Raw genomic sequence first — 17,500 nt, 5'->3', positions numbered from 1 at the left:
ATCTTCGTGTGTAAGTCGGTAGTTAATCGGTTGTATCTGAGCCTATATCCTTTTCAAGTATGACTAGTATGTAGTTGTGTGAGTTCTATCATACTCCAGAACATTCACTGCATGATGTTTTTTAAATAATACATTTTAATTGTCGTGCCCTTTCAAATAATTCTTCACATTTAAATCTTTGTCATACCCTCTGGTTTGTATGTTATGGAAGCACATTTGTTGTTGTTGTTGTAATTGGAACATAAACAAACAGTCTCTTCAGATTGTTCTAATTGCTTTCCTGCACTCCAAGAAAACTCTTCAGAACAACATTCGTTGCTTAAATCAAAACATATGGCTACAATGTTTTTTAGTTTAAACAATAAATACCATCAGCGCAACACAACTACTACGACTACCAGCTATTTAGAAAATAAGTCTAATAGGCCTAGTTCACGAACCGTCGTTACTTCATGCAGTTATTTAGTATGGAAGATGACAACACTTACCGGTTGATTTTCGGCCTGTGGGCCACTGGCTGTTGGCTGAACCTGAGCGAAGATGGCGGGCAGACACACAGCGAGAAGCAGCAGACAATGCATTCTGACGTGCTTGTGCTGTTTACTGTAAAAGACAGAAATGTCATTTTCATCCATGGACAATCCATAAACCAGGTTACTTACCAAGTAATAAAGAAACCAAAGAACAAAACAAGACAACAAAATAAGCAAACAAACAAATGAACAAGCAAAATCATAAAATAGCGACCACACACTAACATAGAAACACACAAACACAAACACAAACAAACAAACAATCAATCATCAACAAAACAAACAAACAAACAAACATACACACACAAAACAAAACAAACAAACAAACAAACCAACAATGCCAATCAACACAAAACAAACAATCAAACAAATAACAAACAAGACAACAAACAATTACACAGGAAGAAAGAAAAGAACAATGCTTATTATACAAATCGTTCTATCAATGTCACACATCTTTTATCCGAACATACACTGAGGAGGCTGGTTGAAATTATTTTGTGGGACAACCCATGCAGCCAACAAGAACGCAAGTAAGTACGTAACGAACCAGAAACCATCCGATCAATATTATCAACCAAACCATAAAACAACATATAGAGTAGCTATTCTGATGGACACGTGGGGGAAATTGGGGGCTGTGATTGGATGGTCTCTTCCGATCATCAAAGCATAATGCTACGGAAGTCGGCCATTTTTGCCAATATCCAAAAACATATTGGCAATAAGAAAGACGCCTGGTTCCGGTTTACCCACCTGTACCACACGATGTTTTAATCGACAACAGCATAGGCCTACACTGATAATTTGAAATTCTTCTCGGGAATGTTTTTCAGCTTTACAAATGTCGATAGCTTACCCTTTTCTGCTAACTTCCCGATGAAACAGGACTAAACCAATTATTTTCTGTCCCTAAACACCACAAAATGCCCAAAGTCGAAAGATGTAGTACAAACAGGGGAGTAAAACGGAACAGCCGTTTTTGTGTGCCTGTGTGAGCTCGGTTGCCGACTGACACAAACTTTCGCATTCAGCTTTTCTTATCTCTCGTAACTCCACATTAAATATCCCACTTCCCCTCTGAAGTATTGATGTACAACTTATGGCACTAACATTCATGTAGTCGTTTATAACTGAGGTTGAAAAATTCGCTTCATGACGAGACAAGTATAAATGCCATTCACCCAAACTGAAAACTTCGCTGCCGTCTGCTCGCGTTGTACGGATTAGTTGTTCTTTTATCCTCCCCTTGTTGCATCCTAGTTCTTCAGTTGTTTCTAGTTTTGCGTTGATGCTGTGTTTTGGTCTTCTTCATAAGTAGTCCTGTTCAAAATTAAAAAAAACTCAAACTTCTTTTTGTTGTATACGAATGAACTAATAAAAAGCTGTTTAACAGCTGTGTTTTTTTTTCAAAGTCAGTGTGGCGCCTGCGCAAAACTAATGCGCATAAGAAACGGCGTCTGCTATCAAAACCTGAGATCAACGCATCGACGCAAACACTGTCATTTTGTAAGTTTGGAACAACAAATCAAGGTCAGAACAGCTATATAATCGCTATTGTATTTTCAGCGTAGCAATAGGGTCCGATATTTAGACTCGAACAAGTATAATGCGACTCATCTTCGACTCGTCGGCATTATATATACTTGTCTCGTCTAAATATCGGACCCTATTGCTACGCTGAAAACACAATAGCTGTTAATCTTGATCCCATAACGTTAAAAAAGGTCCCTCCACATTTTGCTCTTGTTAGAAATTTTCTGAGCCCAGTTCTTTTTCTTGTCATTGTATCATCATTGTTTGTAAGTCTGTCGACTACAAAGACGATGAGGTCTACGTATTTGTGAATTATTTGTTTTGTCTATAATTCAACTATCCAGAAGCAAACCTTTCTTTGGTTTGATTCCCTAATTATAAAACAAGAAGTAAACGATCATTTAATTATTATGTGACTGTGATAAGAACGCGCTGACTACAGGCAATAGCTCATATCATTTTTTTTATTCAATACACATTTGAAACAAAAAATCAGTCACAATTTACAAACTCCTTTAAAAAATGGGATACAATCAATTGTTTGCATACTCGTAAACATCTCGTTACAATACAACAAGGGTAAAATACTAACCAAGAGCAACGAAAAAGCGACGTCAATTGAATAGAATGCAATACTCTTCAAGTATATATACTCAACAGTTTTTTTCAGCCACGCAATATATGAAAACTCATTAAATGTGATACCATCGGGATTTTGTGGTTATCTATGTGTGTCACCTTACTTTTATTGCTCTATTACTCGGGATTTCGAGGAGTATTTGTAACTATTGATATTTGGAATCTCCACTTCTGCAGATGATAATATACGCTTGTTGTTGTGTTGTGGCAATTTTAAAAATGTCCCATACATAAACCATTCTTATTCTTTGATTTGTGATATTCCTGAATACTATGAATCATGGCACGCTTCGTACTTCTAGCTAGCGTGGCTTTAATCATGTCAGTATCTTGTCGTGACTGTCAGAAGAGGATTAGTGAGCGTTTTACGAACTGACACATTGAAAGACTGTGATATATACTATGGACAAGTTTACTTAACAAGACTGAAACAAATAGTTACACGCCTGCACATCCACGAGGTGTGCGCAGACACACCCTCACACACACGAACAACAAGTACATGCATACTCGCTTACGGAGGGTCCTGATTTGGCCAAAATGGTCCGCTGGACCCATTAGGCAACAGTAAACAAACAAACAAACTCGCTTGCGGACACATGTGCACACAGACACAGTCTCTAGCTCTGTCTCTCTCTGTCTCTCTATTTCGCATTTTCTCTCTCTCCCTCTCTCTCTCTTTCTCTCTCTCTCTCTCTCTCTCTCTCTCTCTCTCTCTCTCTCTCTCTCTCTCTCTCTCTCTCTCTCTCTCTCTCTTACTTAAGCAGCCGGACGTTAGATTTTCTAAGATGGCTTACTTGTCCCTATTAAATATGCATGAAAGGGGCCATGACAACTGGGTCACACGTGTTACGTCTTTGTTGTGTGAGCTTGGTTTTGGCCTCGTGTGGCAGTTCGGAAGCGTGGCAGATGAGTGACTATTCCTGCGCACCTTTAAAGAACGATAAAGTGAACACTTTTGTCTTTTATTCCTGGCATGGAAAGCGAGGCAGACGAGACTTGATGTGTGATTCATGACATGCAAAATGCATTCCTCATTGTTACCGTTACCATGAATTGCTTTTGTTTTTTTGGTTGATACTAATTGAGTGCGTGTGCGTGTCTGTCAGCCTGTCTGTATGCCTACTGCCTACTGGGAGATTCCGTTTTTCTTGTAGAAGAAAGCATATTTATCTGGGCTCTTGTTTGCTTTTTGTTTTTTTTGAATGGGCAAACAAATTTGGGGCTTTTTTGATGATGTGTGCAAATCTGCTTGCTGTGGTGTATATATTTATGTGTACGTATTTACGTGCGGCACGCGTGTGTGTGTGTGTGTGTGTGTGTGTGTGTGTGTGTGTGTGTGTGTGTGTGTGTATGTGTGTGTTTGTGTGTGTGTGTGTGCGTGTGTGAGTGTGTCTGTATGCTGACGTTATTAGCAGGCATCTGTCAACAATTGTTACGATCATCGACCTCGTCAGTGTAATATCATGTATATACTTTTGATTTGATTACGTGAAATGCTGCTTTTGTATATTTCCTTTTTATATTTAGTCAAGTTTTGACTAAATATTTTAACATCGAGGGGGAATCGAAACGAGGGTCGTGGTATATGTGCGTGTGTGCGTGCGTGTGTGCGTGTGTGTGTGTGTGTAGAGCGATTCAGACTAAACTACTGGACCGATCTTTATGAAATTTGACATGAGAGTTCCTGGGTATGAAATCCCCGAACTTTTTTTCATTTTTTTGATAAATGTCTTTGATGACGTCATATCCGGCCTTTCGTGAAAGTTGAGGCGGCACTGTCACGCCCTCATTTTTCAACCAAATTGGTTGAAATTTTGGTCAAGTAATCTTCGACGAAGCCCGGACTTCGGTATTGCATTTCAGCTTGGTGGCTTAACAATTAATTAATGACTTTGGTCATTAAAAATCTGAAAATTGTAAAAAAAAATAAAAATTTATAAAACGATCCAAATTTACGTTTATCTTATTTTCCATCATTTGCTGATTCCAAAAACATATAAATATGTTATATTCGGATTAAAAACAAGCTCTGAAAATTAAATATATAAAAATTATTATCAAATTTTTTTTTCGAAATCAATTTAAAAACACTTTTATCTTATTCCTTGTCGGTTCCTGATTCCAAAAATATATAGATATGATATGTTTGGATTAAAAACACGCTCAGAAAGTTAAAACGAAGAGAGGTACAGAAAAGCGTGCTATCCTTCTCAGCGCAACGAATACCCCGCTCTTCTTGTCAATTCCACGGGCACTGCCTTTGCCACGGGCGGTGGAGTGACGATGCTACGAGTATACGGTCTTGCTGCGTTGCGTTGCGTTCAGTTTCATTTTGTGAGTTCGACAGCTACTTGACTAAATATTGTATTTTCGCCTTACGCGACTTGTTTTTTTACATTTAGTCAAGTTTTGACTTAATGTTTTAACATAGAGGGGGAATCGAGACGAGGGTCGTGGTGTATGTGTGTGTGTGTGTGTGTGTGTGTGTGTGTGTGTGTGTGTGTGTGTGTGTGTGTGTGTGTGTGTGTGTGTGTGTGTGTGTGTGTGTGTGTGTGTGTGCGTGTAGAGCGATTGAGAGTAAACTACTGGACCGATCTTTATGAAATTTGACATGAGAGTTTCTGGGTATGATATTCCCGGAATTATTTTTCATTTTGTTGATATATGTCTTTGATGACGTCATATCCGGCTTTTTGTAAAAGTTGAAGCGGCACTGTCACACCCTCATTTTTCAATCAAATTGATTGAAATTTTTGCCAAGCAATCTTTGACAAAGGCCGGACTTCGGTATTGCATTTCAGCTTGGTGGCTTAACAATTAATGAATGACTTTGGTCATTAGATATCTGAAAATTGTAATTGACATTTTTTTTTTATAAAACGATTCAAATTTACGTTCATCTCATTCTTCATCATTTTCTGATTCCAAAAACATATAAATATGTTATATTCGGATTAAAAACAAGGTCTGAAAATTAAAAATATAAAAATTATTATCAAAATCAAATTTCCAAAATCGATTTAAAAACAATTTCATCTTATTCCTTGTCGGTTCCTGATTCCAAAAACATATAGATATGATATGTTTGGATTAAAAACACGCTCAGAATGTTCAAACGCAGAGAGGTACAGAAAAGCGTGCTATGCAGCACAGCGAAACCACTACTGCGCTAAACAGGCTCGTCAGTTTCACTCCGTTTTGCACAAGCGGCGAACCGTCGCGATATAACCTTCGTGGTTGAAAACCACGTTAAACACCAAAAAAAGAAAGAAAGAACAAGCGGCGAACCACGGTCATTGTGAAAAAATGCAGTGCGTTCGGTTTGATTCTGTGAGTTCCACAGCTTGACTAAATGTATTATTCCCCCCTCTGCTTCTTTACCTCTGTAAACTTGTAGAGCTAGTTATTTTTCGATAATGACCCAGCAACCAAACAAATAACGAGCCAGCAACAGCCTGAATCCTCGATAGTGCAATGGGTTGAGAAGCTGTTCTGTTTCGGTACTACTTTTGCGACTGAAAAGTTCCGAACGCTCTATACGTACGAAGTATACATCTCTGGAGCAAACAATACAAACATACCGCATTTAAATTAACAACTACAGGCCTGAACACATGAATCTCCATATAAAATCCATGAGTTCGGTTGTTTTCTGAATCTAGATCACAAACTGTTCATCACAAGCAAATTCCCAAGGCAAGTAACTCATACTCTAGCGACAAGAGTAGTTCCCCTTCTTTTAACTCAGTTTCTTCGACAACACTGACTGCAATCCGACGGTCAGTTTTCAACAATATTTCATTTTATAAACAGATCACACGCAACCAAATGCACACATCTCATCAATTTAAACAACATAAAGCGGTTTCATACACTATTGTCCCCAGAAAACTGAACTTCATACAGTAATTAACGTTGGAACACGGGTGCAAAAGTTCGTCTGCTAGTCCCATTTGACGAAAGAACATTATCCTAAGCGATACTAAAACATAAACAGAACACACAATATCTGCCTTTACCGCCACAGCAGAATAACAGCATATCTGTGTACTTGATTTTAGTCCAAAACAGGGAAACTGACAAGAAGTGTTAACAGAATGGAATGATTTGCACGGAACTATATAACCGCGCATTAATCGATCGCCTGCGCAGGTTGACTGGTTGAGTGATTTGGATTCGATCAAACGTTCGCACAAAAACTCCTGTTTTCTTTGAATAACTGAAGAAAGGAGGAATAAAGAGGTTACACACCTCGTCTCAGTGATTATTAATAATAATGGTCTCAGTTCGCGGTCATGAAAAAGCTCGCTGAAGCTCGCATTTTTCATGATCCGCCAACTTCGACCATTATTTTTAATAATCACTGAGACTCGGCATGTAACCTCTACGTAATTTCGCCTTACGCGACTTGTTTACCATTGTAAAAACCAATCCACTGGTTATACAATTAAACAATCCATCCATCCATCTCTCTCTCTCTCTCTTTCTCTCTCTCTCTCTCTCCCTCTCTCTCTCTCTCTCTCTCTCTCTCTCTCTCTCTCTCTCTCTCTCTCTCTCTCTTTCAGACAGCAAAGTGCTTACCTGAATCAATTATACTCTTGTAAACATACAGTACGGTTTGGAGTACCACAAGGTTCTGTTATTGGTCCATTATGATTTCATATCTATATACACGACCTACCTTTATTTGTAGAATGCATGTGTGAACTTTTTGCAGGTGATACTACAATTCATTCGAGTTACCAAGAACTTATTAAACTACCAAATATCCTCCAAGAAAACAGTGATCGATTGCTAGAATGGTCAGAACTAAACCATATGTCACTGAATCCAAATACAACTAAATGCATGTTACTAACCACATTGCAAAACAAATTAAAAAAATATAAACATCTGAATTTGCGACATTGCAAATACGAAATCAAGATGTTACCGAAGTTGATAGCCATACAGTCTTGGGAATAACCATTGACAATAACCTGTCTTGGTCAAAACAGGTTGATACACTTTGTAAAAACACATCGAAAAAAATATTTTAGTTGTCATAAATCGAACACTTTGCACAAGAAAACTTTTTTTTAGTCACATATTCAGTCAGCTATTGACTATGCTTCCACAGTGTGGGACTCTGCAAGTGTACACACTTTGAAACACTTGGGCAGTTTACATAGACGAGCTGTTAAATTAATTATTTTAAAAATTACATCTCTTTCCATGTCTGATTATAAACGATTGCAAATTCTTCCTATCAAATTCAGATTTGCCCATAACAAAGGTGTGATGATGTATAACATTATGTCAGGGAGTGCACCTACACTCATTGCCTCGAATTTCAAAATAAAGCATTATAGAAAATGTAACAAATTAACTACCCCAACTCCAAGAATCGACTTGTACAAGCCCAGTCTCTCATATTCTGGCGCACTTATGATTGTACTTTCTGATTGTATTGAAAAAACATGATTCTATATAATGCACGAAGGACATTAATTTTGTTATACAAATACATATTTCTTTGTTGTAATTATGCAATTGTCAAGCATAGCTAAAGAATCAAAAGGCATTTTGAAATGTCTTATTGATTGCTCGACATGTTAATTATGTTAATTATGTCATTTGTACTGTAGTTAACTTAACTTCTATTTCTTCTTGTTATTGAGTTACCCCTCAATAAGCCGGGTGAAAAAAAGCATGTATACATTGCTTATTCTGTCACCCTCGATAAATAAATTTCAATTCAATTCATTTCAATGCTCTCTCTCTGTCTCTGTCTCTTTTTGTCCCTGTCCCTGTCTCTGTCTCACTCTCTGTTCTCAATTATCCTGAACGACACAAAAAGTGAATAAAAAGGACAATAAATAGTAGCTTTTGGAAGATACTGGAAATTATGGGGAAACGTAACTTTTGATTTGAAAAACAAAGTATAATCATTCGTTTTTGCATTAGTATTTTGAAAACGTTTAAAAGTGGTGAATGAATTTGATTTACACAAGCTTACATATTTATATGCTGCGTTATTTTAGATGTTCTCGGGATAGATGGGAAACTTGTGCATGTCAAGCAAGGCATTCTGGTAAGTTGTGACTATGCCTGTGATGACACTTCCAGGCGTTTTCGCAGTATTTCATATCAAGTGACATACGAAATTAATTTACACTGTTCGAGTTTTCTTTAGCAATTAAGTAAGATGACTCCTTTACATTTCAGGTAGACATAATTGTGTGTGTGTGTGTGTGTGTGTATGTGTGTGTGTGTGTGGTTCTGTGCGTGTATGTGTGTGTATATGTTTGTGTGTGTGTGCGTGTTTGTGTACGTATGTATGTGTGTTTGAGTGTGTGTGTGCGTGCGCGTTTGTGTGCGTATGTGTGTATGTGTGTATGTGTGAGTGTGTGTGTGCGTGCGCGTGTGTGTGTGTGTTTGTTTGTGTGTGTTTGTTTGTGTGTTTGTGTGTGTGTGTGTGTGTGCGTTGTGTGTGTGTACATGTGTGTGTGTGCTCTGTGTGTGTGTGTGTGTCACTGTGTGTGTGTGTGTGTGTATGTGTACGTGTGTGTGTGTGTATATGTGTGAGTGTGTGTGAGTGTGTGTGTGTGTGTGTGTGTGTGTGTGTGTGTATGTGTGTGTGTGTGTGTGTGTGTGTGTGTGTGTGTGTGTGTGTGTGCGTGTATGTTTGGGTGTGTATGAATGTGTTGTAAAATATACGTGCACATTAATTTTCATGTCGTATGCGCATTTTTTTACTACAAGGCAATATGTGTTGCTCGTGTCTGTCTTGTACAATCAAAACGCACAGCATAAGCAAAATTGACTTCAATCATGTGTTCTTTATTTTGAATGACACAAACAAGCGACGATGTCTTCATTACATGGAGTTTTTCTGAACAATTGCACAACAGGCGTTTCTTCAATGTAGGCATGGCTATGGTTTTACATTTGTAACGGCATGAGTAGCGTTGCGGCCTCTACCAGTTCAATATCCCCTCCATTTCGTCTGAAATCATAAACAAAAATACAATTAATACCATAATTCCCACATTTTCAACCCAAACTGCAAATTTAAAAGATATTCCTTAATGTACGTAGTCAGTTGTGAAAAAATGTGATAATAGCATACGTTTATACGTGTAGTTGAGTTTATAATTCATATGAGTAGTAGTAGTAGTAGTAGTAGTAGTAGTAGTAGTAGTAGTAGTAGTAGTAGTAGTTGTAGTAGCAGTAGTAGTAGTAGTAGCAGTAGTGGTGGTAGTAGTAGTAGTAGTAGTAGTAGTAGTTGTAGTAGCAGTAGTAGTAGTAGTAGCAGTGGTGGTGGTAGTAGTAGTAGTAGTAGTAGTAGTAGTAGTAGTAGTAGTAGTAGTAGTAGTAGTAGTGGTGATAGTGGTAGAAGTATAGTAGTAGTTGTTGTATATAATATATTATTTACTTTTCATGCTGATTCTGCGTATTTTGAAGATAATTCATATTGTAATTCAATCAAGTTGGCGTTTTAATGAAACAGATCCTGTGATTGGTCAGAATGCTCATTAAATTTACCGGTCATTAATTGTTGATGTCAACTCGCTAAAAAAAAAAGCCATTGGCTACCTGCTGGCGAGGCGCATTGATACAACCTAAACTAGTCTCGGTTAGCTTTGAGGGTCATTTTACAAATAGAAAATATGAAGGCCAACAAAATACCGAGACCATAAGGTATGCAAAGTGATGTCGTCGAATACGTGACGTAAGTTGATTCATGAATACTTTCGGACTACGTCAGTCAGTTCCAAAGATCGCTTTTGTGATGAAAAGAATTTTTTTTAGTTGCTGTCCCGAAACCAATCAAAAAAGAAGGGAAAATGTATGTGAAAAAACAAATAAACAGGAGCAGAGTGATAAGATGGGAATACAGAGACATATTTGTTTGGACTTGACCCTTGCAGGTAGGTGGACTGAAAGTAGTGTGTGAACAGAACCGAACCAATTCTGTCTGTTTACAACCGCATGAAAGCAGGTAAGAGATCGTCGTCAGATTGAATTACAATAACATTAATATGCTTCCATTTGAAACTTCTCGGTCTTCATCGTGGATTAGCAAGATGTAGATGTTGCACTTTTCAGGACGTGTACGGGTAACGTCATCAAATCTAGGTTTTACGTCACGCGTTTGCCAAGATCTGCAGTCTTGGTGGGAGCAAAACAACACATGCATTTGGAACATTTGAGAAAAAAGTGAGTCACGGGTGACGCAATATCTACACGTACACGTACAGGTCTTTGCTACACGTTCGCTCATCTACAGTAGAACACTGTATTTCCGCCCTCTCAAAGCCTAATTGAAGCCCTCCGTCGCTTTGCTCCGTCGGGCTTCAATTAGCTTTGTTCGGGCGTCAATCCACGATGACGACCTCGAAGTTTCAAATGGAAGCATGTTAATGTGTAATTAACGACTATTCCTCAAATATGCATACTAAAACAGGGAAACAAGTTAAAACAAAGTAATAGGGAAAGAAAGATTGACTGCCTGACTGGTTAACTGATTTATGTTTATTTCATTGTTATAAGGATACCAAGTTTAAGGTGCAACACCTGGTAAATGAGAGACCAGACTGGGCCAATTATTAAATATTGTATCACAGATAGATGGATAGATAGATAGATAGATAGATAGATAGATAGATAGATAGATAGACAGACAGACAGACAGACAGACAGATAGACAGATAGATATATAGAGATCGTGAGAGAGAGGAAGACAGACAGACAGCGAGACAAGCAGACAGACAGACAGACAGACAGACAGACAGACAGTAACATTGAATGGCTCTCCAGCAAGCCATTCAAGAACAATGCACACACCTCTGTGTCTTTTCCCTCAAGCATGACTTCCGGACCCAGCAGCAACCAGGATTCTTCCAAGATCCATGGGTACGCTCAGCCGACGACGACGTGCGGTCTCCTCGACTGTATTCTCGTCCATGCCCATTCTTCCCATGCCCATACCTCCCTGCATACCTCCCATATTGTTATAGCCCATACGTCCCTGCATACCTCCCATGCCATTACCACCCATGCCTCCCACGTTGAGTGCTTTGTTGAGACGTCCCAACTGTAAAGGAGTACACAGAACATGGTTGTTTAGTGAGCATTTTCTGCTTATTTGCCAGGTGAACAAACAGATTAGCAATCATAATTTGGAAATATTTATTCTTTAGAGTTATCATTTTGTTATCTGCAAAAAGATTATCTCAGCAAATGCACTGAAATACGATTCTCACCTGCCGATTTTGTAGTAGGCATGTCTTAATTAGCCTTCTACTTTGCATTTACAAGAACACTGTACAGGATGCCACAGGTAAGCTTCATGTGTCATGGGTATTTGCATAGCATGCGTATACATTTCTCTTGAAATGATAGCACACTTGCAACCGGAGTTAGCCGCCTCTCAAAGAAAAGAGGCACAAGTGTGCTGCTTATTTACTATGCACTGAGCTAAATAATAAGGTAAGGCGATGCGTGACACTAAAATTAAACTTAAAGAATACATAGAATAACCTGGTTTTCTGGGTAGTTATTGAAGTGACTTATAAAAATGAATGAATAAATTGTGAATATTAATGGCCACAGATTGCCGTTGCTATGGAAACAGCCGCCATATTGGATTTCTAGGAAACGGTTTTACAGCGACATTATACATAAGAAATGCATGATATTTGACACTAAGATACACGAGACTTTTATCTACATTCATATAGAACGATTTTTCCACAAAAGACTACAGTTGAATTTATAATAATTTTTGTAATAAGGATTAATGAATATGCGGTTAATCTTTAACCGCATATTCATTAATCCTTATTTCAAACATTAATGTCAAAAAATCGCTCTATATGATTGTAGATAAAATTCTTGTGTATCTTTGTGCCAAATATTATCATTTCTGATGAATGATGTCGCTGTGAAACCGTTTCCTAGAAATCCAATATGGCGCTGTGTATGCCAGTTTCCATAGCGACGGCAATCTATGGCCTTTAATTTTCGTACATTTTTTCTTCTTTTTATAAGTCACTTCAATAACTACCCAGAAAACTAAGTTACTCCATGTATTTTCCAAGTTTCATTTTGGTCATTTTAGTGCCTTAACTTAAAAAAAACAACGACACAATATCTGAAATCGTGAAACAGCTAGAAGCAACAAGAGCATTTAGTATCCAAATTGTCATGTAGATTTGTAATTCGTCATCGCAGCAGCGTTGTATACTTTGCATAATTTGTTTTTATTTGCTCGCTTACGTCGGTTGTACTGCTGTCAAGATGAAGCAGTGCTATGATGCCTTATTTCGAATGGCTTTATTTAATGTTTATAGATACTTGAAACTTGTGCCAGCCTATTGTTGACGAATCCTACCTGTTAACTGCTAAAATCTTTAATACTTTAAGTTTCCAAAAAAGAATTAATTTGAGGAGGCGCAAAACAGCAAATACACATCGTCAGATTATTTGCAGCATATTCTTTTCTTACTGGGCTTTTCCTGCTTAACCAAGAAATAACAATCTGATCACAAAGTCATCACACCCATTTCCCTTTGTGCATGTGAAGGTTAGCGCTGAGCAATTAGGACATTATTTCTTTTATCTTTATGATTACGAACTTATGAAACGCATAGCTTTGTGTAGTTGCCTTTTGGTAATTGTGCTTCAATATGTGTTGCCTATACGGTATAAACTAGAAAACAAAACCTCCATGTTTTCACCTACATGCAAAAAAGTAGTTAAGAATAAGACGGTAATTTGTATTGCAAGGTGGGGTTTGCAGTGAAGTTTGAAGAGTTAGGAGTACGTATACGTAGCTCATGTCAAATAGTGGCTAACTTGACATGGAAGAGGGGATATGTATGATATGCCCTGCTGATGAGAAGAAAGCTGATACATTCTAGTATTTAAAAAAAATTGAGTAAATTGATAATGCTCACCTGGTTAGCTCCCATTTGGCCCATTCCTCCCCTTTGGCCCATTCCTCCCATTTGGCCCATTCCTCCCATTTGGCCTTGGCCTCCCATGCCATACTGTTGAAAAACAAAACAAGAAGCTGTTTTCACCTACATGCAAAAACAGTTGTTATAAGAATAAGACGGTAATTTGTATTGCAAGGTAGGGTTTGCAGTGAGATTTGAAGAGTTAGGAGTACGTATACGTAGAGCTCATGTCAAATAGTGGCTAACTTGACATGGAAGAGGGGATATGTATGATATGCCCTGCTGATGAGAAGAAAGCTGATACATTCTGGTATTTGAAAAAAATAGAGTTAATTGATAATACTCACCTGGCCTCCCATTTGGCCCATTCCTCCCATTTGGCCTTGGCCTCCCATGCCATACTGTTGAAAAACAAAACAAGAAGCTGTTTTCACCTACATGCAAAAACAGTTGTTATAAGAATAAGACGGTAATTTGTATTGCAAGGTGGGGTTTGCAGTGAGATTTGAAGAGTTAGGAGTACGTATACGTAGAGCTCATGTCAAATAGTGGCTAACTTGACATGGAAGAGGGGATATGTATGATATGCCCTGCTGATGAGAAGAAAGCTGATACATTCTAGTATTTAAAAAAAAATTGAGTAAATTGATAATGCTCACCTGGTTAGCTCCCATTTGGCCCATTCCTCCCATTTGGCCCATTCCTCCCATTTGGCCCATTCCTCCCATTTGGCCTTGGCCTCCCATGCCATACTGTTGAAAAACAAAACAAGAAACTGTTTTCACCTACATGCAAAAACAGTTGTTATACGAATAAGACGGTAATTTGTATTGCAAGGTAGGGTTTGCAGTGAGATTTGAAGAGTTAGGAGTACGTATACGTAGAGCTCATGTCAAATAGTGGCTAACTTGACATGGAAGAGGGAATATGTATGATATGCCCTGCTGATGAGAAGAAAGCTGATACATTCTGGTATTTGAAAAAAAAAATAGAGTAAATTGATAATACTCACCTGGCCTCCCATTTGGCCCATTCCTCCCATTTGGCCTTGGCCTCCCATGCCATACTGCTGAAAAACAAAGCAAGAAGCTGTTAGAACAAACGGTCAAACAGATCATGTTCTAATATTTTGTCAATCGTTTTTGTGTCATGTGTTTTGGACGTGTTTGATGTAATACAAAAGTTGTAAATAGTCCGATAATGAATGAAAAAAATCGTATTACGAGTATGAAAAGGGTATCTCGCATTCTCTTGTGCCGATTATACAGAAACACAAAATAAAATCATTTGAAACATGGTTTGCATAAAAAGCTAGAATTTGTAAGATAATTCTTTTATAACCCTGAAACAAATTATTTACGGATAGAATCAACGCTCTTAAAATGACAAACTTTAAGTGAAGAATACGGCACAGCTTTAAGGAATCTGGCCTTGAATGCTTTCCGTTTCACAAGGCTGACCGAAAAAGAGTGATACAAGTATCATCACCAATTGTCTAGTCAAGACTTAATTACCCCAGACACTAAACTGTGACCTAAAATCCAACAATGACATCATATTTTGATGTAGTCAAGACTTATTCCTTGATAGCTCAGTGGATTGTTTTTAGTAGTGATATAACTTCTCCAGCTAACATGTTCAGGCTGCTTATTCCTAAGATGCTCCTGATTACTCAGGTTAGTCAACCATTCTGGTTTTGTGATTTTAGCCTGTTGGTCAATGTATCAACAGTTTCATTAGTCTGGCGGCGGAACGAAGTTCAGGGGTGGATGTTGCAGTGAGTGCTGGGACGGGGCGGCGAGGGAGCATACTGGGAGAAGGAACAAGCGTCCGGACAAGCACAAAGAGGATGAAACAAACACAAATAAAATAAATACATAAAGAAGAAAAGAAGAGAGAGAAGAAAAAAAAGAAAAAAAAGGTTTTTAATCATGTTTAAAACAAACCTAAAAAAACCAGTTTCATTATTTTCTAAGCTAAAGGAGAAAACAAAAACACACGTTCATTGCAAATAACAATGCACTTCAAATGAGACAGAAACGGTACTGACTTCAAAAAATGGAATCGACCAATTCCTCGGAAAATAAAATTATGAGCAAAATGAAGCAAACTAGATGGGGTCTGTATTGCTCACCTGTGCCAGGAGGACCGGTAGGCAAAGCAACAGAGCGAACGCACTTTTCATCTTGGAAGAGTTTACTGAAGAAAAAAGCACAACAAAATAATAAAGAAATGCAATAAAACAGGCCTACACAAACATACACACAAAGAAATGCTAACTACACACAAACAAACAAAATGAAACAGACCCCCCAAAAAAAACATACACACAAAACCAAGCAAACTGCACACAAATAAATATATTGTGCTAACGTATCAAAAAACATTCCAAAAAACAGCAACAAAAACAACAACATTAGAAAAACAACGTTATTGTCAACAAGCATAATTATACAACACAACACATCAAATAGCACCAACATATTAGTTATGCAAAAATTCACACACAAACAAACAATTAAGTTCAATCAATTGTCAGATCAATTCAATTCAAACTGTTCGTTTCAATCCAATTCAATTCAACTTATTTTTCTGGATGTGGAATCCAAAAAAACATCCACAACACAAGCAAACGAACAAACAAACACACACAACAGAGATGAAACAAATACAAGGAAACAGCATCATACACAAAATAACACACCAGGACAACACACATTAACAAGCAAGCGGGCTTTCTAACTAAAGCAAACACGACGACAGCAAAGACAACACCACGAGTAACAACAAAAAACCTTTTGATAATGCGACCACCAAACCACTGAACATCCCCTCCTCCCCATTCCATCCTCCCACCCCATGTATGTTGTAATTGTCCAAGTGTGCTTTTCTGTTATATGATTCTGTCCTTTCGGTTAGGTGATGTCCTGTAATGTACAGTATATACATGGTAAAAAAAAAAAACTGCACAAAAAGAGAATAAAAAAAAAAAGAAAGAAAAAAAGAAAACAAACAATTATATCACACACAGATAAATACATAATAACACAGACAAACAAACAAACATTACAACAAAAGTTAAAAAGAAACAAGAAAAGCCCACACATCGATGTTGTAATACGCAGTTCACTTACCGGTTTATCAGACGAGGTGAACAATGTTGTTTCTATTCTGTTTGAGAGAATAGAACTATTTATATACTCTAACAACTTGGTGAATCACGTAACAACAAAAAAAAAGTTTGACTTGTAGTGACAGTATTAAACTCGCAATCACATAACCGTGAAAAGCAACTGTCTAAGTGGGATACCTATTTAAAGGCGTTTATGACGTTCGGCATATGTACTCAGTATTGCGACACAAAATATGACCCAGAACAGAGCAAAGCAAACCAATTTAAGCAAAAGAGCAAGGAGGCACACACACACACACACACACACACACACACACACACACACACACACACACACACACACACACACACACACACACACACACACACACACACACACACACAAGCAAAAACACATTCAACGATTGTCATTAAGAATACACAGACTCAATCAATACACCAAAACAATACAGACAACAACAAAAAAAGAAAAGAAAAAAAGAAGGAAGAAAGAAATAGAGAGAGAGTAACAAGAATGTAAGAAAGAAAGTAAGAGAGAAATAATAAACTAAAGAATAGTGAAATAAAGAAAGAAAGAAGAAAGAAAAAAAGAAAGAAAGAAAGAAAGAAAAAAGAAAGAAAGAAAGAAAGAAAGAAATAATAAACTAAAGAAAGAAAGAAAGAAAGAAAGAAAGAAAGAAAGAAAGAAAGAAAGAAAGAAAGAAAGAAAT

General features: G+C 37.6%; 1 protein-coding gene and 1 long non-coding RNA gene across 5 annotated transcripts in view; both read right to left on the bottom strand.

Moving 5' to 3' along the window:
• Nucleotides 1–2,705, bottom strand: part of LOC138980885 (uncharacterized) — a 4,644-nt gene extending 1,939 nt beyond the window's left edge. Inside the window, exons 1-2 of one of the 3 annotated variants that reach the window (XR_011460476.1) lie at nt 2,662–2,705; nt 489–603 (exon numbers count right to left, since the gene is read on the bottom strand). This is a non-coding gene — a long non-coding RNA (uncharacterized lncRNA). Of the gene's footprint in view, nt 1–488; nt 604–1,006; nt 1,030–1,717; nt 1,865–2,661 lie in introns of those variants that run through there. The other 2 variants (XR_011460477.1, XR_011460478.1) reach the window with 2 other exon arrangements.
• A 6,807-nt stretch (nt 2,706–9,512) lies between these two features.
• LOC138980884 (paraneoplastic antigen Ma6E-like) lies at nt 9,513–16,834 on the bottom strand. Of its 2 annotated transcripts, XM_070353757.1 has the most exons (8): nt 16,792–16,834; nt 15,792–15,856; nt 14,670–14,726; nt 14,317–14,409; nt 14,005–14,058; nt 13,655–13,747; nt 11,541–11,790; nt 9,513–9,699 (listed from the first exon to the last, which is right to left on the bottom strand). In XM_070353757.1, the coding sequence occupies exons 2-7, from the start codon at nt 15,840–15,842 to the stop codon at nt 11,557–11,559; spliced, it is 582 nt and encodes a 193-aa protein (XP_070209858.1). In that variant the 5' UTR covers nt 15,843–15,856; nt 16,792–16,834; the 3' UTR covers nt 9,513–9,699; nt 11,541–11,556. The 2 variants fall into 2 exon arrangements, with proteins under 2 accessions (XP_070209858.1, XP_070209859.1); XM_070353758.1 differs by lacking the exon at nt 14,005–14,058.
• Nucleotides 16,835–17,500: the final 666 nt, after the last annotated feature.

This window comes from Littorina saxatilis, linkage group LG11 (assembly GCF_037325665.1).
Source record: "Littorina saxatilis isolate snail1 linkage group LG11, US_GU_Lsax_2.0, whole genome shotgun sequence".
Lineage (NCBI taxonomy): Eukaryota > Metazoa > Mollusca > Gastropoda > Littorinimorpha > Littorinidae > Littorina > Littorina saxatilis.
This window is presented reverse-complemented; position numbering and strand designations above follow the sequence as displayed.